Source organism: Lutjanus erythropterus, chromosome 9 (assembly GCF_056507025.1).
Source record: "Lutjanus erythropterus isolate fLutEry1 chromosome 9, fLutEry1.hap2, whole genome shotgun sequence".
Lineage (NCBI taxonomy): Eukaryota > Metazoa > Chordata > Actinopteri > Lutjaniformes > Lutjanidae > Lutjanus > Lutjanus erythropterus.
The window spans coordinates 8,017,501-8,044,622 of NC_139325.1; the positions used below are offsets into that span (position 1 = coordinate 8,017,501).

The window sequence follows — 27,122 nt, forward strand, 5'->3', positions numbered from 1 at the left end:
ACCAGCCTTCCTAAGAACATTCCCTTTTCTTCAGGAACTTTATGAAGGAAAGGGGCAAGCATTTTTTAAAATCTGACACATCAATTATCTTTTAGGTGCGGGGTGAGAAAATAACAGACAAAATATTAGTTTCTGCCAGAGACTTAGGCAAATTCATGCTAGAGGAACAGATTATTCTGTATTCTTTACTGAGAATTAAAAGTAAAATTAAAAGTATTAAACATAAAAATGCTGTTGCAGTGTAGAGCTGGAGTGATTGATTGAATATGATTTAAACTATGTTGATAATGTATCAGTTTGAGTATTTTTTTTAAGATAAAAAATCCAAATTCTCTTAATTCAGCTCCTTAAATGTGAATATTTTCTGCACTCTTCACTCCTCTCTGACAGTCAACTCAGACAGTCATCTTTGGATCATGAACATGAACCTTGTGGTTCAAGGTCATAAAACACTTACTTGGACCACATGTATACTCCTTACCGATAGTTGTTTCACAGAACTTCTCTGCTGCCACTTCATTGGCGATGTTTGCTCCCATGAGGACACTGACGTCAATCCCCATCTTCTCTCGAATGATGTCAGAGATGAGCTTCAGGCCCTCAGGACCCTCATCTATCCCCTGACGGACACACAGACAGAGGGATGTGAGCAACGTGTGACTGCAGGAAGAAGGTGAGAGAAGGTAGGTGTGGGAAGGAGCAGAGAAACATACAGAACAAACCGACGCCCTCTGTGCAGCAGAGAATGTACGCTGAGTTAATGTCATGCTGGCTCAGATCAATCTAAATCTCAGAAGTCAGAACATTTAGGGAAAAAAGACAATAAAAATAGAAAATGCCTCCGTACTGCTCGTCTAGTGTAATCCAAAAGTCCCAACATGCCGTTTGCACACTGTCACACCACTCACACCCAGTTCAGACAGTGTGCACGTGAACGTGGCTCCAAGCTAAAGATCTACAGTGAAGATTTAAGCTAAAAACATGGTGGAAATGACATTTTTTAAAATCAACTTGGCATATTAGGGCTTTAGTAGGCTTGGCTTATACCTGATGAGCAGTATGGAGGCATTTTATGTTTTTATTCTATAGTTTTTTTTTTTCCATTTAAAAACTGGTCACCATTCACTTCCATCATTTGCAACGCTGTTTTCCTGTGAAACTCCAGCAGTGTTTTGTGGACTAAAAACCTAAACCTGACCTTCATTCGACATGAGGGTGAGTAGATAATGTATAATAATGTAATAATGACTGACTTTTTCATTTTTGGATGACCTATCCCTTCAAAAGATACAGTCCAACATGTGGAGACGTGTGTTTGTTTGTTGTTTGTTTTCAGATTCATCTCTGTATGTCCAGTAGAGAGGTAAGCACCACACAGACTTTTCCTTAAATGAAACCTGAAAATGGAGTGGGACATTTCGCTCTATTTAATCCGACCGTGTATGAAGAAACAAGAGCCCTGTACAGGCTGGGCCTAGTTCCAATCTTTCTAGACAAGACTGTAAAGAGGGTTCCTGATAAGTCTGTGAGATGTCAAGGTTGTACTACAGTGAAATCAGAAAATAACTGAAGGCTCTCTCATGAACATTTTCTGTACACTTCATTATTGCTTCTCATTCATGCACTAACTCTTCATTCATTCATTCATTCACTTTGCCTCACAGGAGTAAGGTGGAAGGGGATTATGCAATCACTTGTGCGTGTGCGTGTGTGTGTGTGTGTGTGTGTGCATGCACACATGCATTAGTGAGCAAGTATGAATGTGATCAACAGATCTCAGCATCTTGTCTGCAGCTATTTATGAACACTACTGGACCAATGAGCCTATTTTTTGTGTGTGCACATTCAGGACATATGCTGAAGGATTCAGAATTCTTGAAAACCCTGAAAAACCTAGTTTATGGCTCCGTGCCCACAACAGTCGTGACTGCAGGCACTGTTTTCAGATCATCCCATTCTTGTGAATGCAATATCTCAATAACACCTTAATGGAATTTCTTCAAACTCTGCACAAATGACCACTGAACTGATTAGACTTTGTTGGTCAAAGGTCACAGTGACATCACCAAGCAAACCTTTGGCCATAACTCAAGAATTCAGATGCTAATTATGACAAAATTACATGTCTAACAGAATAAAATGATGGTGGTGACATTTCATATCCTAAAGGTCAAAGGTCAACTTCACTGTAACATCATAATGTTCAGCTCTCTATCAGTCTTTTGTCCTCCTCTGTAAAACCAGTCTCTTAAGAGAAGACAGCATGTTTCTACCTGGAAATGATTCACTGGAATCACACATGTAGAGTTTCCATTTTGCCAAAAGTACACTTAATAGATTTTATTAAATTCCTTTAAAGTTACAGGTCAATATTGTGGTAACTTCCTTATTAAATTCCTTCACAGTCTTCACTACTGAATATTATATGAGCCTAGAAAAACATGGACGTAAACTGCAACTTGACTGGTTGGCGGAGGCATACAACTGTGAGGCAGTAATTCTATCTCTGACTTCTACCTCCTCTTAACACTGGGACACTAGGGGCTGCAAGTCATCAACAACTGCTTCAGTTGAAATCTTGTTTCAGCTCGGGACAACGTATGTGGAGGTCATGTAATCACGTAATCTTGGCAGAACTTAGCAAATCTCTGCTGGTTACATCTGACAGTTGTGGTGGCATTGCAGTAGGTGCTTCACCATCTGCTACCTGGTGGGGATCTGCACTCTACTGAGTGACCTCTTCTTGTTCATTCATTTATTTCTCAATAAAGAATTCCAACACATAATATGCTCTAAAACTACAAACTGTCAATTACATGCGATTTTTGGCATTCTAGTACCAAGTCTGAGAGACGAGGATAGTGATGGACACCAAATCAAAAAAAAGAGAAAAGTCTCTGAGGGAAATGGAGAATTTAAGAGTTGCGGCTCTACAAATACCTTTTCTTTTGTCTTTTGGCCAAAAATGGCTCTTTTGAGACTAAAGGTTGCAGACCCCTGTGCTAGTGGAGAGGAAAAGTACAGTATAAGGTAGGAGAAAGGGATTTTTTGAATGGTCATAGTTGAAATCCTGCTTTTATTCTGAAGGACTTGTTTCATTCAAAACTGTGAGCAAGGCAACAGCTGTGGCCTACTTTGCTCCTGACTTTTTATTATGAGGGAAATTGAGGGTAAGTACAGCCTTGGTGTCTCTCTCAGCCCCAGTCCTGCAGCACCTAAATCCTGATATGATATAAATCCCCCTCCCCCTGTAATGGTCCCATCCACAGTTTTTAAATCAGCTTTTTACCTGGAGAGAGCTGAGGATTTATTTCATCCAACATGTACACAAACTGTATTCACTCACTCACACACACACACACACACACACACACACACACACACACACACACACACACACACACACACACACACACAACAATAAATAAGCTGGAGACAGACTGTGAGTTTGTGTGTTTGGCTGAGGTTGTCACAGCTTTCGTCTCTGTCATCTGGGCTGCAGTGGAAATGTAGATAACAGTCCAAACAAGCTCCAGCGTGGAGCAGACGGGCTGCTCTGTTACAGAGGAATTATATGTTCTATAAAAAGCTGATCTGAGCAGTTACACAGCCACCTCAGCTCTCTGACCCAACCATAAAACTGAGTCTGATGAAAATCTGTGCAATAGTTAAATTGATATTATAAAATTTTGTCAAAAATCTAGGTCTCTATATGTGTAAAGATTCAATTCATGTTCCTGATGCTAGTCCTTCAGTTTCAGGATTTTCTCATTTTGCAAAGAGAAAGATACCAGTGTTTCACACAGAGGTGTTTTTCAAAAACATGGACTTCTGTTTTGTTGAGCTGATATAATAACTCAATTTTGGTACCAAAATTACCTTCAGTACTTTACTTTAAAGCAGTGGTTCCCAACCTGGGGTCCAGACCAATAAGGGGGGTACAAAAATCATAGGAGGTCCCCAAGACCTTGTCTGCTCTGAGGTTGTCAAAATTAGATTTGAATGTTACCCAAATTCACAATTTATGCAAAAGTCTGTATTTAAAAATAACATTTTTCCCCTCACTCATAAATAGTTGCCACGCCTCTGTGACCTTTCAAGATTTGTGATAATGAATCATTATTGTATTATTATTCTTTTGATAAGGATGAGTGTGGATAAGCTACGCTTTTGGATTGTTAAAGGAAAAAATGTCAAGCTTATACAACAAAAGACACATTTACAAAAGGTAAAGGTTCTAAAAATGGAAACAAGTAGGCTATACTTGATGTTCATTTTTGAAAATAAATCTTTCAAATGAATCATTAGTCTTTCTGTGTGTGTTCGGCCTGGGTGGACTTACAAGTAGGGGGGCCTCCAAAGAAAAAAGATTGGGGACCACTGCTTTAAAGGACCAGTGTGTAGGATTTAGTGGCATCTAGTGGTAATCTTGCAGATTGCAAACACTTTATGTCACTCTCAACTTCCTAATCTGAGTTCTGTGCAGTGCTGTGTCTATATCACAGGGCCCCACACAGCCTGCTCTGCAACACCACAGTTCTGTTGGTTCACACTGCACATCACAGGTGAGCAGAAACAGAAATAATTTATGAACATCTTAGGTGTGTAGACCTGCAGAGCTCTGTTTTCTTACATCACGGACACATAGAATTGCAGAGTTTTATAGTATTTTTGCGGAATCTTTGGCCTCATTATAACAGAGCAGCTGTAGAGAGACAGGAAAGAGGGAGGAGAGAGAGTGAGGGCACAGCATGTGGCCAAGGGCTACAGGCTGGAATCGAACCAGGGCCGCTGCAGAGGGCACACTACAAACTGACTACGAGGGCGTTGCTCAGAGTGGTCATCACAGGCATGCAGAATAGGGGTGTAAACCACAAGTTTCATCAAGCTACGATATTTAGGGATTCTCTGGACAAAGATATGATATTTGCAGATGTCACACTCTGCCATGATACGACTTTGATTTGATTCAATTCAGGGGTCTGCCATCGATATCAGACGAAATCATATGTCCATTTAACACAATCAATTACATTTATGTCAACTCACTAAAAGCAACTAAATTATGATTTATTAATTTGAACATTTTTATGACTGAACTCTCTGAGACATTTATGACTTAGATATACCATGTGATTTCAAAATAAAGATGACATTAAAGATGACATCATGGATTGATATTTTCACTTTGCATCAATAATACTGGATTGTTGAACACCAAATTGATATATCGATCCAGATCAATCAGTGATGCAGAATTGTACAATTCTGTTTTGGAAAATCACAAGTAATTTTTGAGAGTTCTGTTGGTCAGAGTGGACATCACAGGGACACTGCACTGCCAAGTTCTGTTCTGGACATCACAGGAACACAGAACTGCAAAGCTGTGTTTGCTCAGTGTGGACGTCAAAGGCGTGAGGAGCTGCAGGGTTCTGTTTGTTCAGACTGGACATGACGGACGCGCAGAACTACACGCAAAAATGTAGAGTTCTGTTGGTCGAGAGTGGACATCACAGGTATGCAGAAGTAAAGTCACAGAACGCAGAACTGCAGATTTCTGTTTAGGACACACTGGGCCTGATGCATTCATATTCTTTTCTTAAACTTCTTTTACTTTTCTTCGTATGATTTGCTTGTACAAACATGCCTCATCAGATTCAACGAATACTCATAACTTCAGATATCTGATATCTGACTACACACGACTCTACAACAGGTCTGAACCTCGGAAACTGTGTTTGTATCTGAAAGAAAATTCAAAATACGAGGAAATTAGTGAATACGATAAGTTCTCCTAAATCACTTGTGCATGCCACTTAAGAATAAATCTGTTCGTGCGAATGGCTCTTGCATGAGGCCCATCGTGTCATGTGACATAACTTGGAAAAAGGCCTGGGCAATACATATTATATCAATATTGAGATATGAGGCGAGATATCATCATAGACTTTTTCTCTTCTTGCTTTTAAAAGGTGCATTACAGTAAAGCAATGTCATTTTATGAACTTACCAGCTGTTTTATTATTTGCCTTTACCCACTAATCATTATATTACCAATGATTATTTATCAAAAACCTCATTGTGTTAATATTTTGTTTAAGTACCTATAGTCACATGATATCATGAGATTTGTCCAGCTAAGAAAAATATAATTAAGAATTGGTTTCAACCCACTATAGTCATGAAGAACACCTGGCTCACTCTTTTTTTAGATGTCTGTTTACTTGAGAGGATGCTACTGTTCATAGTGTAACTACTTGGTCTAAAGATATTGAGATTATCCAGGGGCTTAACTATCTTCCCTTTTAGTCATTTCATTCTTTACAACCATTTCTATTTAATACTATCAGCCTTGAACCTGCATTTCTAAAGTCATACATGTATGTATTATGCATACATTTAATACATGTTATTGGTGAGGACCAGTACCTAGCAAGTCACACAGGAAGAGTAATGAGTTACTTTTCTTAAGAATAATATTACTTTACTCATTACTTGGAATCCACAGTAATTGGTTACGTTGCTGAGGCATGCATTAGCACACACTCCTGCTGAGCACTCATTATTACCGTGTTTTATGCTTATGTTCTGTCTATTTGTGCATTTTCTGTACATTGGTCCTCTGCTTTCCTCTTTTTTGGTATGTTATCATATTACGTCTCCATTCTGGTCTTTTTTCTTTTCTGTAGTTTTTGTCTAAATACAGCTCTACTTATTACTTTATTAATTTATATTTTGTTTGTTTTTTTCTAATATCTTTTCTCTAATCCCTGCTGTTCAGCTCTTGTTCCAAGAAGGGCTTTTTCTTTGTGTTTGGTGATCTTCAATTTTGTCTGGGTTTCTTTTTTGCATTTTGTCACATAAACAAGTAAAAAGATATTTGTCCACTACTGAAATGCTATTTTTTCGCCACTAAAATGTTCAGTCAAGTATTAAAAGTAAGAAAAAGCAGAGAAGAAACAACATTACCTGCCAGCAGTCACCTGCCACTGACTCTCTTTGAGTACAATGACAAATTTTAATTGATGATTTGCAGAGTCACAAGATGAAATGCTGATTTTACTGCACACTTAAAGTGATAGTTCACCCAAAAATGAAGTTTCACTGAATATCTACTCACCCCTGTGCTGATGTGAGGATGGGTGAAGATCTTCAGTTCACAAAACACTCCTGGAGCTTCAGCGGAAAACAGTGTTGCAGCCAAATCCAGTATAATTGAAGTGAATGGTGACCAGTTTTAAAATGTAAAACAAGAACACACAAAACAAAACAAAACAAAACACAAAATGTCTCCATACTGCTCGTGTGGTGTAATCCAAGTGACCATAAGCCACGACATAAAAATTTGACCAACAAAAGACATCATTTACACCATGTTTTTAGCCTAAATGTCAACTGTAGCCTCTCAGACCTGATCCTCGTGCACACGCCTGAAGCAGGTACACAGGCTCTCGCCCAAGCAGCGCGGCACGAGATATACGAGATCTCATGATACCTTCACATGTGTGTTTATGTGCTACCTGGAAACAACTCAGACAACAGAGAGAGATCTGCTCAGAAATAGTGACTTGTTATGCGCACAGTTGACTTAACAAACTTTCAACAAAGAAGTCTGAGGACTTTGACATAGAAAAGGAACATCATTTCTTTGCTGCAGCCGTAGACTACAGAGCGAGAGCAACGGAAACCTGGTGGTGTAGTGTACAAAATTGTTTACAGATTGAGAAAGGCTCAACTTGCGCTTCAGGCATGTGCATGTGGCTCTGGTCTGAGAGGCTACAGTTTACATTTAGGCTAAAACATGGCATAAATGGCATCTTTTTGGGTCAAATTTTAATGTTGCAGCTTACAGACACTTGGATTACACCACATGGGCAGTATGGAGACATTTTGTGTTTTTTTTATGTTCTTTTTTTACATTTTAAAACTGGTCACCATTCACTTCAACTGTACTGGATTTGGCTGCAACACTGTTTTCCGCTGAAGCTCTGGGAGTGTTTTGTGAACTGGAGATCTTCACCCATCCTCACATCAGCACAGGGGTGAGTACATATTGAGTGAATTTTCATTTTTGGGTGAACTATCGCTTTAAGTAGTGAGTGTAACTTTGCTGTTGAGGCCAGCACCAGGTGGTGAGCCATAATTCAACTGATAAAAAGATGAAGTCATGAAGTCTCTGCTCAGAGGGGTTTACACAGAGTGTGTGAGCATCTTTAACTATCTCATTCTACCACACAATCTATCTTAATGGAAGAGTACAGGCTGTAGACAGATCACAACTCCAGCTTCACCTCACACATATTGACAATCAGTATCTCTGCTGTGTGTGGCTGTGTGGAGCTGTTGGTACTCAGGCAGCAATGCAGATAGTGTAAAGTAGAGCAGCTGTATGAGTCAGACAGTGAGTCACTATGGTTCAATAATAAATTACCTTTATGAGTGTGATTCCCCGAGCTTTGGTGGGGACACAACCCACCATCTCGTCACAGAGATTCCGGATGAACTGGTGAGGGACCACAAACACCAGCAGGTCAGCTCCCTCTGCGGCATCACGCAGCTTTGGGACAGCCACCTGTGAAGAAACAGCACAGACAGAGGGATGAGGCTGCCACACAGCCAGGAACAGAGTGGGTTTGTTGCCCCTGGCAATACCTAGGACATTAACTGGCACCTCTCCAGCTACCATACACCAGTACTGATGGCATGCTCTGTTATGATGGCGTCTGTCTTTGGCCTTGCCACATGTGTCCTGTGTATTGCTCTGTTTGTTTTACTGTCAATGATGGACTTGCTGTTTGGGTGTATGATTGCCTGACTTTCCTTTTCATAAAAATGTCAATGGTGCATCATAGCACTTCACATCCATGGGTTAATCCTCATCCTCACTTCATGTTGACCTGCTCATATTTTGATGATATGGTCCTTTTTCCTTGCTTTGGGTGTTTCTACCATGGATAAGTACATTGTATGGGATACGTAGTTAAATATTTTCTTTTCTTTCTGTCTTCATGATCGTGAGTCTGCACAGGGTCTTTTATTTTGAAAACTGAACAGATTCTCTCCGCTTTTTCCCAACTTGTCTTCCCCAACGCTCCCAGTGGGCTAATTGCTAAATGCTCGTTCTATAACAAACAAACTGGCCACACTGGAGGACTTGCTGCACTGTTCAAGAACCACTTTGTATACCGCCTGTCTGTTGTATTCAACAGAAACAGCTCTGCTAAGGGTCCCACATGATATCTTGATGCATGGTGATGTAGGAGAATGTTCTGTGCTGGTATTGTTGGATCTCAGTGAAGCTTTTGATATGGTGGACAACCATATCTTGGTTTAGAGACTTGGACAGTGGGTGGATATCTGTATTGTGGTGTCCCCCAAGATTCAGGCCTTTGACCTACTCTGTTTACCTTGTAAACCTTGCCTTTGGACAGATGATAAAGTATTCCATACAGACTGGTCCATGCTGGACTTGAACTGGTGACCCTCTGGTTTTCAAGCCAAGTTGTCATGGACTGAGCTACCAGCATCAGTAATGTAAGGTCTCAGTAAGCACTGATTTAGTGATCTGGATGTAAAAAGTCTTAAACATCAAGGTTAAAACTTCGATACATCAAATGTAGTTATGCCCTCCTTTTTGTTACCGTTGCTGCCATGTGAAACCATCAGCATACAGTATTACCTTTACAGAGCACAGCGCAAGTTCATAATTTCTACAAGAGGATCTTACCACATTCTCGGGCAGTTTGTATCCAGGCAGGTACTTGATGTTTTCATGCTCTGTGTTGATGATGTCAGTGAGCTTCCTGCCATTAACATTCTCTTCAAACACCCACATCTTCACAGTGGAGGCAAAACGCTGCAGTGACATGGCATTATTCCCAATAATCCTGGCAATAGCTGAGCCCCTGCAACCAAAACAAAGGTCAGAAGGTCGGTTTGCTTTCATTTGCCCTACATTTGGTCCCTAACTCACTTAGCTGAATGCCCACTGCACCACAGAGGGGTGATATCATCAGTGATATCTGGTGAAAGCAAAAGACTGGTAAAATTTGAAAGTGTTACTCTCTAGGCTGTTATTTATATGACAGCATAGATGGAATGACAATTGTACTGGATTTGGCTGCAACGCTGTTTTCCAGTGAAGCTCCGGGAGTGTTTTGTGAACTGGAGATCTTCACCCATCCTCACATCAGCACAGGGATGAGTAGATATTGAGTGAAATTTCATTTTTGGGTGGACTATTGCTTTAACACTGGATGACTATCACCAACAAAGTCACAAGGAGTCCAACAAGGAATTGCCTGAGGGCTCCTACAAAACAACTGCTGCTACTGTAGCAGTGACACTGACCCTCTGAAAAGAGGCAAAGGTGCATGGTACATTGTTTGTTCAAGACGAGTCATTTCCATGGACACTACTTGCTATCAATGCACCTAAACCCACACCCATAGCTGCCAGTAGTCCCTCCGAGCACTCTGATTGGCTCGCACCACCTCTGGTGCAGACACAAATGGATAGCTTGGAGCCTGGCAAGATGGATTCTCACGTGATTTTGTGAATCCAGCTGCCACTTAAGGTAACCAGTTTTCCCCGCCTAGGTTTGAACTAGAGTTGGTCCCTGGGTAGTGCACAGCAGCTGCCCTCTGCTCCTAATAGGCCTACGGGGTGGGTTAAATGCAGAGACTGAATCTCACTGTATGTTGTACTCTGTATAACTGTATATGTGACAATAAAGTCGGACTTTACCTATATCATTACATAGCCGACAAACAGGCTGTCAGAGTGGTGAAAGTTACCTGTATATAATGTACAGAGACCCTAACTGGGCAGAGAAGTTCAGCTGCATTAGATTCCTCATCCTGCAGGAGCATGAGGGATCAGAAGCTGCAAGCTCAGTGACCTGATTGAAGTGGGCTGGAGCCAACCTCCTTGGGAAGAGTGATAGCTTAAGCCAAAGTGCCACACCTGAGTTCCACTGTTTGCATGCATCACCCACTGATGAGGCATGAAGCTCATTCACATGCTTCACTGATGCCATCACCACAAGAAAAGCAAACTTACTGAAAACCCTTTAGCCTTGGCTGCTGCAAAAGCTCAAAGGCAGGCAGACGAAGGGTCTCCAGCTCCAGAGCCAGGTCCCATGATGGAACCTTGACAGAGTGCAAGGGGTTAGATCACTGGGCTCCTTTAAGAACCCTGGTCCTGGTTCTCAGAGTGTGAGACCCCACAGTCTGGATAGCTACGCTTTTATATATATGCTGCGTTCGTTCACCACGTCCAGTGGACAAAATAAACTCACAAAGTGTCCACAAATGACATGTTTTCACACTTATTTTCCATTTTAAACGGAGAAATACAAACGTTCACCTTCTGAATTCAAGTTTCTCACATTCACTAATACAAGCTTAATTGGCTCATTAATGCCTTGGAAAACACACTTCATTTAAACTCGACAGAAAAACATATAAAACTCACCAAAACCGTCTTTGCTAGTCTGTCCACTCCTTCAACAATCACCAACTCTGGTTTGGTCAAAATAAATCCTCACTTTACCGCGTGGAAAGAGTTTAACGAGTCTAAGTCTGCAGGCTGTTTTCATCTCACTCATCACCCAGCTCAGTGCACTCATGGTCGGCTGAGTGGGTGTGAACTTTGCTGTTTCCCACCCCTCTACAATTATTATCTATTATTAACAATAATTGGGGAAACAATTGATAAAAAAGGAAACCAGTTGAATTTTATTAAAATAAAGGTTATCATGATAGCATCAGCAAATCCTTGCTTGTTTAAATCATATTAATTAGCGCCTGAGCACTGAATGGTGCAAGGACCCTCTTGGATTTGCTTGGATTCTTCTTCCTACATTTTTCTTCTTCTTTTTATTTTGCTTTGTGCTTTTCTTTGTCAGTTGCTAAACATGCTTGATGGTGCATGAAAACCTGGCCCACATTTACATGTTTGATAAGAGTCATGGCCTGAACACATGTATATGACAATATTCAATAATAGTCATAGTGCCACCTACTGGCAACAGGAAATGACTTATTTTACACTTTGACATGCTGCTCCTATGAGGTTCATCATATCCAACTCAAATGATGTTAGAAAAGCCTTAAGACTTTGGTCATTCTGTTTTATGAAGCTCATGATGTGTCATCAAATGCAGTCACTGCAGGCCCCACATGGCACATAGATGCGAGGGCCCATCATCAATGCCCCCCTGCAGTGGCTCTGCACCCCCTAGTTTAGGAACCACTGATCTAGTGGCTTATTATTTAGCTTAAATGTCCGATTGTTTCAGCTCAAAAAGGAGCACTCCCTCCTTCAGTTTAAAAAAAATCACCAAACTTTGAAAGGAGTGGTTTTTCCCTAGACAGCAACACTATGATGTGTTGTATGATATCTGATCTGAAAATGTGTTGTGTTTATTATTACTACAAATAAAAATATGTGATAATAAACAAGGAAATTAAAATTTTCACCAAATGGTCAGCCAACTTGAATAACATCATTGTGTATTCTACATAATGATGACTTATTTGTGTGAGAGACGGATAACAAGCAGTGTTTAGTGGTGCCTAAGGTGGAAAATATCCAAGTCTCCTAAAATCCTGACATGCCGTTAGTACACAGTCACACCACACACAGCCAGTTCAGACAGTGTGCATGTGAACGTGGCTCCAAGCTCAGGATCTACAGTGAAGATTCAGGCTAAAAACATGGTGTAAATAATATTTTTTCCACTTCACATGTTGAACAGTATGGAGACATGTTATGTTTTTTTTTTTTTTATGTTTGAAAACTGGTCACCATTCACTTCCATTGTTTGGGAGATTCTGCAACACTGTTGCAGTGTTTGTAGACTAAAAAACTACACTCGACCTTGAATCAGCATGAGGGTGACTAGACAATGACTGAATTTTCGTTTTTGGGTGAACTATCCCTTCAAATATCCATAACTACATTTTTAACAGTTTATATTCTCAGTGTAGATTAATAGATTAAACATCCTTACTCTAAACCCGGGTGGCTGCAGTATTTTTCATCCACAGGTCCTGGTTCTCATAGGCCTGTTTGTGATCAGATCATCTTATTGGCTACTAAAATGCAGATTAAAGGTTTGGATATTAATTGAAATTGTACTCCGTACTCAATTTTGATTTCAAAAGTAACTAAGTAGATTACATAGTGTAATACATACTCCAATACAAATAAAAATACTTAAAAATGTACTCATAAAAGTACCAAAGAAACTACTTAAGTACAATAACTTGAGTATTTGGTTTCAACACAAGCTGAACATTAGAACCTTCATGAAGGGAGGATTTATTCCACTGCATTAGTTGCAAAGGGGCCTAATGAACTGGGAACTAGAGTGTGTGTCAGCCTGGGTTAAGCCCCCATATTAATCCTGGAAACGTCCCTACAGGAGCACCCTCCACTGAAATGCCCCTGAACAAGACAATGAATCACTTCCAGCTCTTGCTGTCCTGCAGCCGACGTTGTCCTCTCTACCCTCACCAACAGCTGGAGCACAGTCACGTGAAATCAAACGGAACGCAGCCTGGCAGGCACAACATGCATGCACCTACACCATCAACAGTCTGTGACATCCCAACAAGCTGCAGCAGGGCATCAGGTTCTGCATCTGCATCATCATCATCACCATCATCATCATCCCAGCCTGTCTGACAGCTTACCAGTTCCCGGAGCCGACTATGCACACTTTGAGCGGAGACGCCATCGGTGATGCGTTCAAGTGCTGGCTGACTCTTCTCCACAGAAATGCCTTTGAAAAACTGGAAAGACACTTCGATGCAGGGGGAGCAGAGCAGGGACCGGTAGGGACGCTTCTTTCACGAGCAAAAGATAGCTGTGCCGACGATGCGTCTACTTCTGATGACGTCGAAGAATCTGTCGCACAAACGCCTGTTGGGAGTTGTAGTTTTCATGTGTGTTGACGTAAACGGTACCCCCTCCCTCCGCCAAAATTACATAATAGGCTAAATGATTTAACAGATAGACAGACAGTGATCGATGGCGTTGTTCATGATAAAGACAATGGAACAATGGGAAAAAAATATTTGAGTGAATCAAATAAGATGTCTGATGTGAATCGACTCAACACAACAGTCTGTCTGTGCAGAGAGAGCTGCTTGTTTATAGCAGCCTATAAAGTTGTCTGATAATAAAGTCGTTCATTTGTGCAGGATTTGTGTTGCCTATGTGTCTCAATAGTACACATGATCGATTTCCACATCATCAAACTTGTTATTTGGTCTTTTTTTTTTTTTTTTTTTTTTTCAGAGGAGACATCTGTGGGATATTTTTCGTCGTATTGTTATTCAGTCATTACTAATAATATACAGTAAGTGTAAACAGTGTAGACATATTTGCATACAGTATAAACATAGTCAACAGTCTTATGTATTAAAACGTAACTGAAAAGGCACAGGCAAAACAAAATGCATGCCTATTCTACTTTCTTATGACAACAACAACAACAACAATAATAATAATGCTAATAAAAATTTAGACTTATAACCTTCAAAAACTATTTATTCATTCTATTTCATCTAGCACTTTATGACGAATAAATCACAATTAATGTCAAATGTCCAAACTGGTAGAGAAGCAGACCTGTGTATGTTGCAAATAAAATTACATGAAAATATGAAGTGATCAGATGTTTCTACACTATTATTAGAATCAGACGACATGAATACATGTGAGTTTGGGATGCTGTGATGATCTCACCTCTCTGAGGTTTTACTGCATTATTGATTCCCTGTGGCCGGCTGTAGGGGGAGTATCCCGGGCAGGGGGGAGTGACCAACCCGGGATTTCCAAAATAAAAAAAAAAGGCAGTAACGTCAGAGGGAGAGCGAGAGAGAAAGAGAGGGAAAGAGAGCTCCGCAGTAAACAGTCGGAACATCCCTCCAGTGTGTGAACAGAGTGGGAGCAGGCAGCACACAAGCTTCAGTATCTCATCACTGCATCACTTTGTATCAGAGCTCTCTCCTCTCCTCTCCTCTCCTCTCCTCTCCTCTCCTCTCTTTGTTTACCGCTGAGGAGCATCCTTACTCCGGACTGGGAGCGAAGCAACAGCTGCAGCATGAACTGGTCAGCCCGTCAGGACAGCCAGCAGCACAGCCTGGCTGCAGCCGAGCACAGACTGGGCTCCAGGACCGCGGACAGCGGCACAGGGTCGGGCACCTCGCACCACAAAACAGCTCGCAGCAAGCGACACCTGGAGGGGGTCCTGAAGAAATACACCAACCTGCTCCAGGGCTGGCAGAGCAGGTAGGTCATTGGACTCACGGACATTATCAGTTTATAATATATTGTTTTATCTTTCTATGGATATTTACAGATAATAGAGCCTGTGTGGACACTGTTGTTTTCATCTTATCCATATAATGTGCCTGTAATATAATGAGTTATTGCACCTTAGGAGTTTGTTGCACTCATTGTGGCGTTTGACCAAGATATTCCTAACATTTGGCTATAATGTGCTTCATCAGCTGACATCTGTAATAACTGCATTAATTTTTCAGTCATAAAACTGTTATATATATATATATATATATATATATATATATATATATATATATATAGGATATTGAGTTCATCCTCATCCCACCCCTCAGTATCTCTGTGTGCTTGTCAGATTTTGATAGTATTTTGTTTGTCAATCAATACTTGACCTATCAACTTGAGGGAGCATCCCACAAACTGTGTGGAACAGGTGTATAAACCATCAGCCTGTCCCTCCACTCATTCATCTGTGTGTGTGTGTATTCCACCTCAGTGAGAGGAGAGAAGATGTGGGGGTGGAGGTCCCAAAAACACTGAATGAGTCATCCAAGATCAGGAAAGCCCTGCACTCCTCTCCTGCATCTCAATGCTCACTCCCTCCCTCCTCCATCCCTCCTCCCTCACCCTCTCTTCTCCTTCTTTGACTGCTCAGCCTCTCTCTCTCTCTCTCTCTCTCTCTCTCTCTCTCTCTCTCTCTCTCTCTCTCTCTCTCTCACTGTCCCAGTAGATCGATAGGAAAAGCATCCAAACGTGTAATGAGCTCCATGATCACACTTTGACTGTTGACTGTGCACTATACTTACTTACCCACACACACACACACACACACACACACACACACACACACACACACACACACAGTGATATACTTGACTCATGCCCTCAGAAACACAAGAGGAACTAGTCTTTGAGTGTGTGTGTGTGTGTGTGTGCGTGTGTGTGTGTCCGCTACTATGCGTCAGTGGGTTGTGTATGTGTGTTTAAATATGATATAAATGTCTGCATTCTTTATAAAGGCCTGATCAATGATTTCATTTTCCATTCTGTCAGAGCAGGCTGAGTCTTGAGACAGATGATGCAGTGAAGCTACAATATCATTGCACTAATTGTTGTTTTATTGTTGTTGTCAGGCTGTCTGAGGGGATTTATGTTGTTGTTATTTGTTGTGACAAGACGGTTGACAGATAATACATTGCCATAGTTATAGCTGCTGTCAGTATGGCTGTCAAACATACCATCTTGATTAAAAGCAAAGTCTAAGTTTACAAATTTGACGTATTAATGCAGATTCAGAACTGCACGTATTGGTCCGATCTGCGTTCCATATGCAGAAGGCTTCATCGCCAACCCTGTCACAAAGCTCTCTCTGAAGCAGTGGGTTCTTGTCATCTGACCATCCACGACACCAAGATAAAATAGAACTCACTGCCCTCTGCCAAACCAGCTGTGACCCACAGCCTTTACTATCCAACATAGTAGAACTCAGGAATATCATGACTTTGACTCAATGGCTGGCCATCATTCATGTTAGGGAATGACAGGATGATGGCCAACCTATTTGTTCTGTTGATGCTGCTGAGGGTCCAGTACTAGCTGACATCTTTGCTGATGAGCTTCTTTGTCTCTCTGAGTCACCAGCGCACTGAGCTGATAGCTTGAGTTAGAGAATAAGACAGCAGCGTTCCTCGGGATGTCTCTGGCCATCAGCAGGGGATAACCCATCTGTGCAACTCTGGCTTTCCTTAGGCACTTCCTGCCAGGCCAGCTGGCATCGAACAAGCACGAGCAACGGCCACTTTTTGACACACTGCTGTCCTCTTAATTTTACATTAGTCCTGACTTTGAGCAGATCCTTCACTGGCTGGATGCAAAGAAAGATCTTGGAGCACCTGAGGATCCATCTCTACCAACAGCCCCCTCCTTGTCAGCAGCTGTAGCAACAGACCAGGGAGTGACGCAGTTATTGTCTTCCTCCTCTGTCTCTGCTGTAGCTAGCCACTTTAAATACTCTCATGCCTCTCTTTCTCCTCCCTCCAGACATGATGTGGGAGATATGGTGACCATCCAATGAGACGTATTCTATCAAAGTTATCATTGCATTTCCTCACTAGACTGCTTCAAGAGAAAGAGGGCAGATCGGGGTTTAGTTCCCATTGGTCTATAGTCTGTGTAAAGAGCAGCACAGTTCAGGCAGGGAGAGAGATTGTCGGCAAGATCATGTTAGAAATGAGGTTATCACTAGCAAGGGTCTTCTCGACTGACTCTCCTCTCTCTCACAGGCACCTTGTATGGCGGCCTCTGCCATTAATAGAGTGTATGTGTGAATGGGTGAATGTGACATCTAGTGTAAAGTGTCTTTGAGTGGTCAGAAGACCAGAGAAGCGCCATTTCAGTCATTATCTGTGTGTCGTTGTGTCATTTTTAATGTAAGTGTCATGTCTTTGCTAGGTGGTACAGTAGCTCTCTTTTGCACTGTTTGCATACTCGAGTGAAGTGAGTGTCACCCTGTGTTTCTCTGTGGGCTATATAGTCTCTCCTGTTTTTTCAAGAAGGGCCAGTTTACTTCTACTCAAGGGCTATTTTATAGCCAGAGGCCAGTCACTGACCACCCAACATCTGCAAACAACTTGGGATGTGTGGTCAGTCTTGCTCTTTGAGCCATGCCCCAGTGAGTTGCTTTTACATTTGACGAAAAAACCCCACTAACATCACCAGTATCTGTTTTTTGTCATCAGTGACAAAGGGTACAATCGGCATTAATTCCTGGGTCGAAAGTATGTATCGTCTCCAGCTTCTATCGCCAGTGTTGTGAACATGATTCCCAGGTGGACAAACTAATCTCTGCCCCTTTTCTGGTGGAGGCAATGAAGTCCTGTCGACTCCATCTTTAATTTCTGTGACTCTTTTGCCTCATTTCCATACAGATCTTCAGGCTTGGCTTGACTCGGTCTGTTTCAGCATGTCAGTCCAGTGCAGCATTATTTTGTTGTTTAAATTTTTTTATTATGAAGCAGCAAAATCAGGAAATGTTGGGATTTCATCATAAGTAACTTACCAGAACTTCTATCCCAAGGAAAGCGAAGATGAAACAGTAAAATAAAACAGATGTCTGAAAGTACAAATATTCATTTAGAAGCTGTAAACATACTGATAGCTGAACACACACTTTCAACAGCCTCTTTCTCTCTGCTCTCCTGCACAGACATGAGTTGAGTCTTGTTTTTTTTAATCAACTTTAGGACTTATTTCCTTACCCTGCTGCATCAGGACAGTGGGGAATTGTGCCTTGATATTTTGTGCACTTGCCTGTTAACATCAGTCACACAGACAGGGCTTCCCATGTCAACCTGAAGACCAGCTCATTTGTTGTTGGAGATTCGGAGAGCTAGAGAGACATTGGATTGTGCTCCCTGAGAAGGATTTACAGCACAGTCCATGAAGATCATTGCCTCATCAGCAATGCAGCATACCTCTATGTTGCACAGGGTGTGAAGAAGGGGGATATCTGTCTTGAACAACAATGTGTGAAAGAACTCCTCTATCTTTCCGTCTTTATCCATCTTCCTCTTCTTCTCTCACTGTTCTTTATCTCTCTACTTTGATACATTTGTCTGTTTCTTAGCATCTGTTTATCTAACATTTCCTCTCTCAACTGTCTTATTTCTTTCTTTACATTTATTTTTTAGCTGCAGCTCCATTTGTTAATTATTATTAATCTATGTTTATCTTCCTACCTTCAGCTCCTCCAATCTCTATTCATTTGTATTGATTAAAGTTCTCGCTCCACATCTGTCTGTTTTTTCTCCACTATTCTTCCCATCTGTTTCATTCAAGTCTCTTGTCTTTATCTTTGTTTCTGTTTCAATTTTCTGTCTGTCCATCTGTCTCTACAATTTATTGTCTATTTATATCATAGTTGTTTGTCTATAGTGTCTATTTGTGTGCTTGTCAGATGTTCTCTTTCTCTCTCTCCAACTCTTCTTTATCTTCTCTGTATTCAATCTCCATCACTGTATTTTCTGTCCCTGTCTGTTTACATTTATCTGTGTCAACTTCATACAATATGTTGTGTGTGAATTTGTCTCCACTTAATATTCGGTCATTGACAGAGTCTCTGAGTGCAGGTTTGGTGACTCAGGATTGTGTCTCTGCTTTATGCAGATGATGTAGTTCTGCTGGCTGGTGTTGAATTGCACATGATGCTGTCAGAGTTCAGTCATCAAGCAGATGATCAGGGTGGAGGCACTGCTCCGTAACCTTGAAAAAGGATAGGTGATGGGCAGGTATCTGATCAGGATACCACCTGTACACCTCCCTCTGACTTTTTCCAGACATGGTCAAAGTGGAAAATCCGGAAATTTGAAAGACTGGAAAAGATGATGTATCAATAAAAACAAGAAGCACAGTGCAAAGGAAACAGGCCTAGAAAATTAAACATGATGTACAAACCTCAATTCTAAAACAGTTGTGATGTTTTGTAAAATGTAAATAAAAACCAATTGCAATGATTTGCAAAAACTTTCTGACCTATATGTAAGTGAATACAGTACAAAGACAAGATATTTCATGTTCAAACTGATGAACTTTATTGTTTTTTGTAAAGACACTCATTCTGAATTTGATTCCTGCAACATGATCCAAAAAAGTTGAGACAGGAACAAGTTTACCTTGTGATACGTCACTCCTTTTTTAACAACACTTATTGAAGTGAAATTCTTTGCTATTCTTCCTTCATATACAACTTCAGGTGCTCAGCAGTCCAGGGTTTGCGTTGCCGTATTTTGTGCTTCATAATGCACCACACATTTTCAGCTGGAGACAGGTCTGGACTGCAGGCAGGCCAGTCTAGTACCTGAACTCTTTTACTACAAAGCCACACTGTTGGAAGATGTGCACAATGAGTCTTGGCTTTGTCTCACTGAAATAAGCAGGGACGTCTTGCTCAGGTCCAGAGAAGTTTGACTTTGTTGATATATGTTTTTCTCTTTGCATGGTAAAGTCTTATTTTGCATTTGCAGATACTGTGACAAACTGTGTTTACTGATAATGTTTCCTATGCACTGACGTGTGTGTGTGTGTGTGTGTGTGTGTGTGTGTGTGTGTGTGTGTGTGTGTGTGTGCGCGCGCGTGGATGACCAGTGGACCTAGAGGTTGTCTGCAGCTAATCTTGCAGCCTAACTTTTTAAGCACATTTATGACTGTATGCTGAAGGACCTCACAAAATTATTTTTTCATGCCTCCACACTAGCAACTGGATCTGGAGCTGCAGGCATTATGTTTTTGGATCATCCCATTTTTGTGAAAATGATATCTCAAGAATGCCTTGAGGGAATTTTTTCAAACTTTGTAGAAATGTCCTGTTGGACACGGTGACCTTACAAAAAATGTTTTTGCCATAACTGAAGAATTCATGCATTAATTATGACAGACTCAATCAAAATGTTGATGATTATAAAGCGTTACATCCCAAATATTCTTTCTGGGTTGCCTGGTTGAGATCTGCACTCTACTGAGACCACTCCACTAGTTAACATATATTTTGGCTCTGATATGAGTTAAGTGGGTGGCCACTACTTTATACTTGTGTGCGTGAGTTGGATCTACGACACAGTCACATGACAGCAGCAGAGTAGAAGAAAGAGACTGAACAGAGAGGTCTCTTTCTTCTCATTGCTGGGTTTCCTTGTCTTACAGTATGCATTGCACTTTTTATTTCTCTATTTCTGGAGCACCCTTTTGGTTTCTCACTCTTTCTTTCTTCATCCATCCCTCCCTGCTTCTCCCTCCCTCCTTCCCTCCTTCCATCAGTGGTTCTCATCTGTGCTTACTTCCTGACCATATTGACGTCTCCAGGGAGAAATCACTCAGCCCTCAGTAGCTTGCATATGAGCTCCAGTGTGAGATGGAATAAGATTTGTCCTCACTCTCATCATGAGTGGAGGATGCTGACTGAGCAGCACAGTGTGTGTGTGTGTGTGTGTGTGTGTGTGTGTGTGTGTGTGTGTGTGTGTGTGTGCGAGAGAGAGAGAGAGAGAGAGAGAGAGAAAGAGAGCAGAAGGTAGGGATAAAATATTACAACCAGAGCATGACGATGACTCTCAATGGTTTCTAGAAGCCACCACAGGGCAGAGGATTATTCCTCCACTGATGCACTCGTGTCTCACTCTCTCACTGAGTCTCTGAATTTAAAGATTAACAGGAGAATTGTTAAGTTTTGTTTTGTGCATAATGAGCTTTCCCCGGAGGTAAACCAGAGTGGAGGCTTTGGTACTTTTTAGTTGATATTTTGTGATGTCTTTAGTAACAATATCCAACAAATCTACCACACTAAATGACAAATCTCCCCTTAAAGGGATAGTTCACCCAAAAATGAAAATTCTGTCATTATCTACTCTACTTATTTTTTTTAGTCCACAAAACACTGCTGGAGATTTACAGGAAAACATTGTTGGATGATCTCCCAAATGTGAATGGTGAGCAGTTTTCAAATATATAAAGAAAACAACAGAATAAAAAAAAAAATGCCCCCATACTGCTTGTCTGGTGTAATCCAAGTCTCTTAATACCACAACATAAACCAAGTTGATAAAAAAGATTATTTACACGATATTTTAGCCTGAATCTTCACTGTAGATCTTTAGCTTGGCGCTACGTTCATGTGCACACTGTATGAACAGTGTGTGTGTGTGTGGTGTGACAACAGCATGTGTAAACAGCATGTTGGGACTTTAGGAGACTTGGATTACACCAGACAAACAGTATGGAGGCATTTAATATTTTTTTCTGTCGTTTTTTTACATTTGAAAACTGGTCACCATTCACTTCCATTGTTTGTGAGATCCTGCAACATTGTTTTCCTGTGAAACTCCAGCAGTGTATTACAGACTAACAAAATAAGTTCAACCCTCAATCTGCATGAGGGTGATTAGAGTGAACTATTCCTTTAACATCCCTGAAAGTCTTCAGTGTTTAACTTCTCACCTGGCTGCAGTGATGTACAGCTGTACTCTCAGGCCCTGTTTCAGAAAACGGGTTGAGTTAAACGATCAGTCTGTCATCAGTGTAAGGACAGAGACAGCAATCTGTGACATCCTCCATCCACAGCTCAGATTAAAATCTATGCATTGTCCTTCTTATGACACTCAGTGGACATTTAGGCAGCTGTTTGCCTGCACTTAAACATTTTCCTCACATTATTATAGTTTGTAGTCAGTGAACAATCATTCGCCATGTTGTGATTGGTCACACTGATGGAACATTCCTATAAGTTATCATACATGTAGGTGATGATGTGAATATTTCTGAGTTGATGAGCCCTACTGATACTGGATTTTAGTGTCCAAATCTGGCACCGATATGTTCTGGAAATAGCAATATACTGTAGCTGTAACAGGACAATATTTGTAAACTTGCAAGGCAAATCTTGACAGACTTCAAGTTATCCATTTGTGTCTGTACCAAAAGTGGTTTTGGGTGTGTCGACAGTGAGAAGTATCCATGGAAGCGACTTGTCTCGTAACAAACAATGGTGGCTCCTGAAGAGGTTAGAGTAGATACTGTCATAGCATCAGTTATATCAAAACTGGAGAGTATTTCTTCATTGAAAGCGCAAAGAACAACACTGAGGGCTTTTCACCATGGAAAAGAAGTTTTCACTTTTCTCCTGACTGGAGAGTTTGATCTGATTGGCTAACTTAAAAGCCTGTGTTAAACATGTTAAACATGTGACTCATCCAATCACCCGCCAAGTGTTTTTTGAAAGTGCCTGCCATTTTCCAACTAGTTCTTATGGATGACTTCCCAGATGGTTTTGTGTAACATCTGGCCCTTCAGGTTAGAATATTTGACCAATGTGTTGGTCTGGTCGCTTCTCACCTCTTACTGCTTCTCATCGCTGATGCTGGCAGAGGGTCCTTAGGGCCTTCTAGGCCTTCAGAAAAGGCCTAATATATCAGTATTTCAAATATTCTATTTAAATGTGTTGTATTTTATTTATTTCATTTAATTATTAGGGCATTCTATTCTAATTCTAATGTAAACATCATTTTCTATCAACTTTGCTTCAGAAATGAAAGAGTTACTGTGTCAATCAGATTTTACTGAATCTGATTAACTTAATTATACCTTATCCAAACAATAGCAACAGAGTAAATGGCAATTATATAGTGTTGCAAATAATTTGTCTGAATCTGAGAAGCAGGTGTAAACATGTTATAGATGGAATTAACAAGAATGAATAGTAAGGCTGTGGTGGAGGAAATCAGAGAAAAATGTGGAGCAAATAGCCTTTTATTAAAGAACACAATATGATCAATGAACTGTTAAATCATGATATACTGAAGCTTTTCTTTATTTAGCTGTGTGTGTTTGGCTTTATTGATCTCAGTATTAACATCCACATCAACAGTCTCCTCCTTCACCTGAGTCTGTCTTTTTAACTCTGTCTCCCCACTAGTTGTAGTTGCTTGTGTATATCTTGTATGGCTTTGATTTGTCTCATTATATCTCTTGTTGGGGACCAAGCAGTCAAAGTACAAAGAAATTTAAAGTTCAAAGAAGGTGGGTTTATTTTTAGATTAGAGTAGATTAGATTAGATTTGGTATCACTGTTAGATGATACCAATGCTTTGAACCTTGTTTCACTGCTGTGAAACTCGCTGTTTCAACACATCACGCCAGAGCGTGTGTCAAAATAAAGAATATCATGTGACGTGATGAAGTCCAAAGCTAAATTGATAATAATAATAATAATAATAATAATAATAATAATAACTTATATATAGTAGTATAAATATAGTTTAAATAATACTTTATTTATATAGCACCTTTAAAAACAGAGTTTACAAAGTGCTTTGACAGACAAAGTAAAAGAGCACAAGAGCAGGATACCAAGGGAAAATAACAACAGAGAGCCAAACAGGAGTTAACTAAGACTGAAGTGAAACAAGACACAAGCAAAGACACTAAAACATAGAAGAAGAAAAAACAATAAAACACAGTAAAAGAAATAAGTAAACAGTAAAACTAGAAAAACATGACACTAAGAATAAGTTAAAATGAAGAGGGCAGAGATTACAGAGACATAACATGATGTTGTCAAGTCAATATAAATAATAAAGGAATGGAATAAGACAACATCGACATCACATAAAAGCAAGTGATTTAAAAAGTGAAGTGATTTAAAAGATGTCACTGAATCTGCAAGCCTCATCTCCTCGGGCAGGTCGTTCGAGGGGCCCTGATGGAGAAAGCGCAGTCACCTTTAGATTTAAGCCTCGACTTTGGAACAGCTAGGAGTTCCCTGTCCGAGGATCTAAGGTTGCGTACTGGCTTGTAGAGAGTTAACATTTTGGCTGTGTAGCTAGGGGCCAGGCCCAGGTGGGCTTTAAAAGTGATCAGTAAAATCTTAAAATCAATTCTAAAACGTACAAGAAGCCAATGGAGGGAAGCCGGGATTGGGCTGATGTGATGTCGTCTGTTAAAAAAAACGTCACTGGTGCTTCAGAAAGCGCTTAATTCATTTTGACAGTTCTGAAAGTTTTCCAGCTAAAATGTGGATGGTACATAATACAGGCATAAAAAGTCATTTTTTAAAAAAAGTCTCAAATCACCATTACAAAAATGATTCTTATGTGTGTTTTAGGGCTGCCAGTTCATGTGTGCAACCAAAATTAGTCTGCTGACTTTTTGATGCATCAATTAATTATTTGGTCAATGACACATCAGAACTGTGGGAAATTTTCATCACAAAGAGCCCAGGGTGGCATCTTCAAATGTCCCCTAAAACCCAAAGGTATACCGTTTGCTAAAACAACAAAGACAGAAGTGCTAATAAACAGTCTGTAGTACAGCTTCCACTCACTGTTGATGTGCACGACAGCCATCTTGGATTTTGAAGTCAGGGTTGGTGAGATTCATCCAACTTTTCAAGTCGGAAATCCAACTTCGGGGGGCGTTCCAGTTGAAATTTCTAACTGAGAACTTGGAAATTCCAACGTTCCAGCACACATGGAACACACTAATATACATCTACACACATCTCAGCCAATAGGGCACCTACACATGGATGCATGTCCAACACCAGGATTTTTTCTCTCCTGCTTCTAATAGGGGCTTGATCAATTCATCGGGTGCTAAGAAAATAGCTGATTTTCATGAGTTTCTTTACAAGGAAGCTGTTGTTTTTTTTTCAGTAAAAGCAGATATGGCACACAGCTTATTCAATCTAAACATAGTTTATAAATGAATTTGGCCAAACATTATTCAACAAAATATTCTTTCCAAAGATCTAGTAAGATACCACTTCATTTTGTGTTTTTGCAGTTTCTGCTCTTTCTGTCTGACTTTTTTTTTTTCAGTTTCTCTGTCCCAACATCTCCTCTCATGCTCACTGTTCCTTATTTCTCTCTCACTTCTGTCTCCTGTAGATATTTTGTCCTGGACCCAGATGTTGGTCAACTCCAGTATTACCTGAATGAACTCAGTAAAAGCCAGCGACCTCCCCGAGGGTCTCTTCCTCTTCTTGGGGCAATGGTGGTCTCCAGCGACGACTTTCCCTTCATGTTTACTGTTCAGTCCACTGCTGGGGTTTCCTACAAACTCCGAGGTAAGAGAATATGGAAGCAGAGAAATAGTGAATACTTTACTGTCACAGGTATATTCACATGGTAATTTAACTATTTACTGTTTCTTGATGAAATTTGGGGGGACTACATATGCACTGATAGAAGGATCACCACTATCACAGTAGCTGCAGTTTGTCAAAGATTCTCAAAGTTTTCACACCTGAAGTTTTTAAAGAGACAGTCTTAGCATGTTGATTTTTGTAGTGTTCTGAGATGTCCTGACTGACTCTCCTTTAGTGCTTTTTATCCAGAAAAAGGCACAGCTCCACTAGTTACATGTGTCGGTTCACAGGTCAATCTTGACTGGTCCAATGTTGACATATCCTAACAACAGGCTGAAGCAGATCATATAAGTAATCTACCTATTCAGTATGTTGGGGAAATAATATTTTTCACGGAAATGAGACACTTTCTACCCTGGGACCAGAAGCACACTGTCCTGGGAAGACTGTGAAATGTACTTGTTAAGTTAAGGTGTAATTGCAACTACTGTCAAAATGCATTGGTCATATTACAGGTGACACTAAATGCAACAAGGAAAAACATGGGTTCCAAACCTGAGTGCTTTAATGTATAATTTTTTATATTAATAATTAAGGCAAAACAATGGCATTAATGTTAATCAGTATTAGAATGAACATATATAAACTTCACTTACAGCTTGAACTTTTCTACAGTTGTGAGGCTAAAATACCAAGTCCTCTGCTTGTGGTTTGTTATCGTCTGACTAAACAGCCTCATGGATGTGATCATTTACAATTCTTCTTATTATAAACAAATAAAATTTGTTAAAGTCATTTGGTGTTTTCACAGTTTTTCTATTCAGCTGAGACAAATTTCATATTCTGTTAGCATTCAGAGGCTGCTGGTGCCACACTTTCAGATATATTCAGCCTAATAACATTCTCAGTTTCCTGTTATGATATTTTCCAGGAAACAATAAGTGGTTTGAATGGACATTCTTAGAAATCCTGTTTCCCAGGATTAAATCTCCATAGGTGTATATTTCTATGGTTGGCACACCCCCATTTGGGTTAGTCTGTTTGTGTTGTAACAGCTGCAGGCTTGAGAGACTTCTGCCCTTTTTCCACCAGTATGTTCCCATGAGGAAAAATAATATATAATGTATAGAATATTTTTTCCACTCAGGTTTGCTGACCATGGTGTTGTTTTCTTGCT

The 27,122-nt window shown here is 40.4% G+C and overlaps 2 protein-coding genes across 2 annotated transcripts in view; one reads left to right on the forward strand and one right to left on the reverse strand.

Moving 5' to 3' along the window:
- gpd1l (glycerol-3-phosphate dehydrogenase 1 like) overlaps positions 1–13,927 on the reverse strand; it is a 17,964-nt gene extending 4,037 nt beyond the window's left edge. The window contains exons 1-4 of the mRNA XM_084726020.1: positions 13,701–13,927; positions 9,728–9,905; positions 8,432–8,572; positions 482–620 (exon numbers count right to left, since the gene is read on the reverse strand). Coding sequence (XP_084582146.1) covers positions 482–620; positions 8,432–8,572; positions 9,728–9,905; positions 13,701–13,744 — 502 coding nt within the window. The 5' untranslated portion in view covers positions 13,745–13,927. The remainder of the gene's footprint in view (positions 1–481; positions 621–8,431; positions 8,573–9,727; positions 9,906–13,700) is intronic.
- A 1,095-nt stretch (positions 13,928–15,022) lies between these two features.
- LOC146321033 (oxysterol-binding protein-related protein 10-like) overlaps positions 15,023–27,122 on the forward strand; it is a 59,765-nt gene continuing 47,665 nt past the window's right edge. Inside the window, exons 1-2 of the mRNA XM_084726021.1 lie at positions 15,023–15,303; positions 25,746–25,924. Coding sequence (XP_084582147.1) covers positions 15,116–15,303; positions 25,746–25,924 — 367 coding nt within the window. The 5' untranslated portion in view covers positions 15,023–15,115. The remainder of the gene's footprint in view (positions 15,304–25,745; positions 25,925–27,122) is intronic.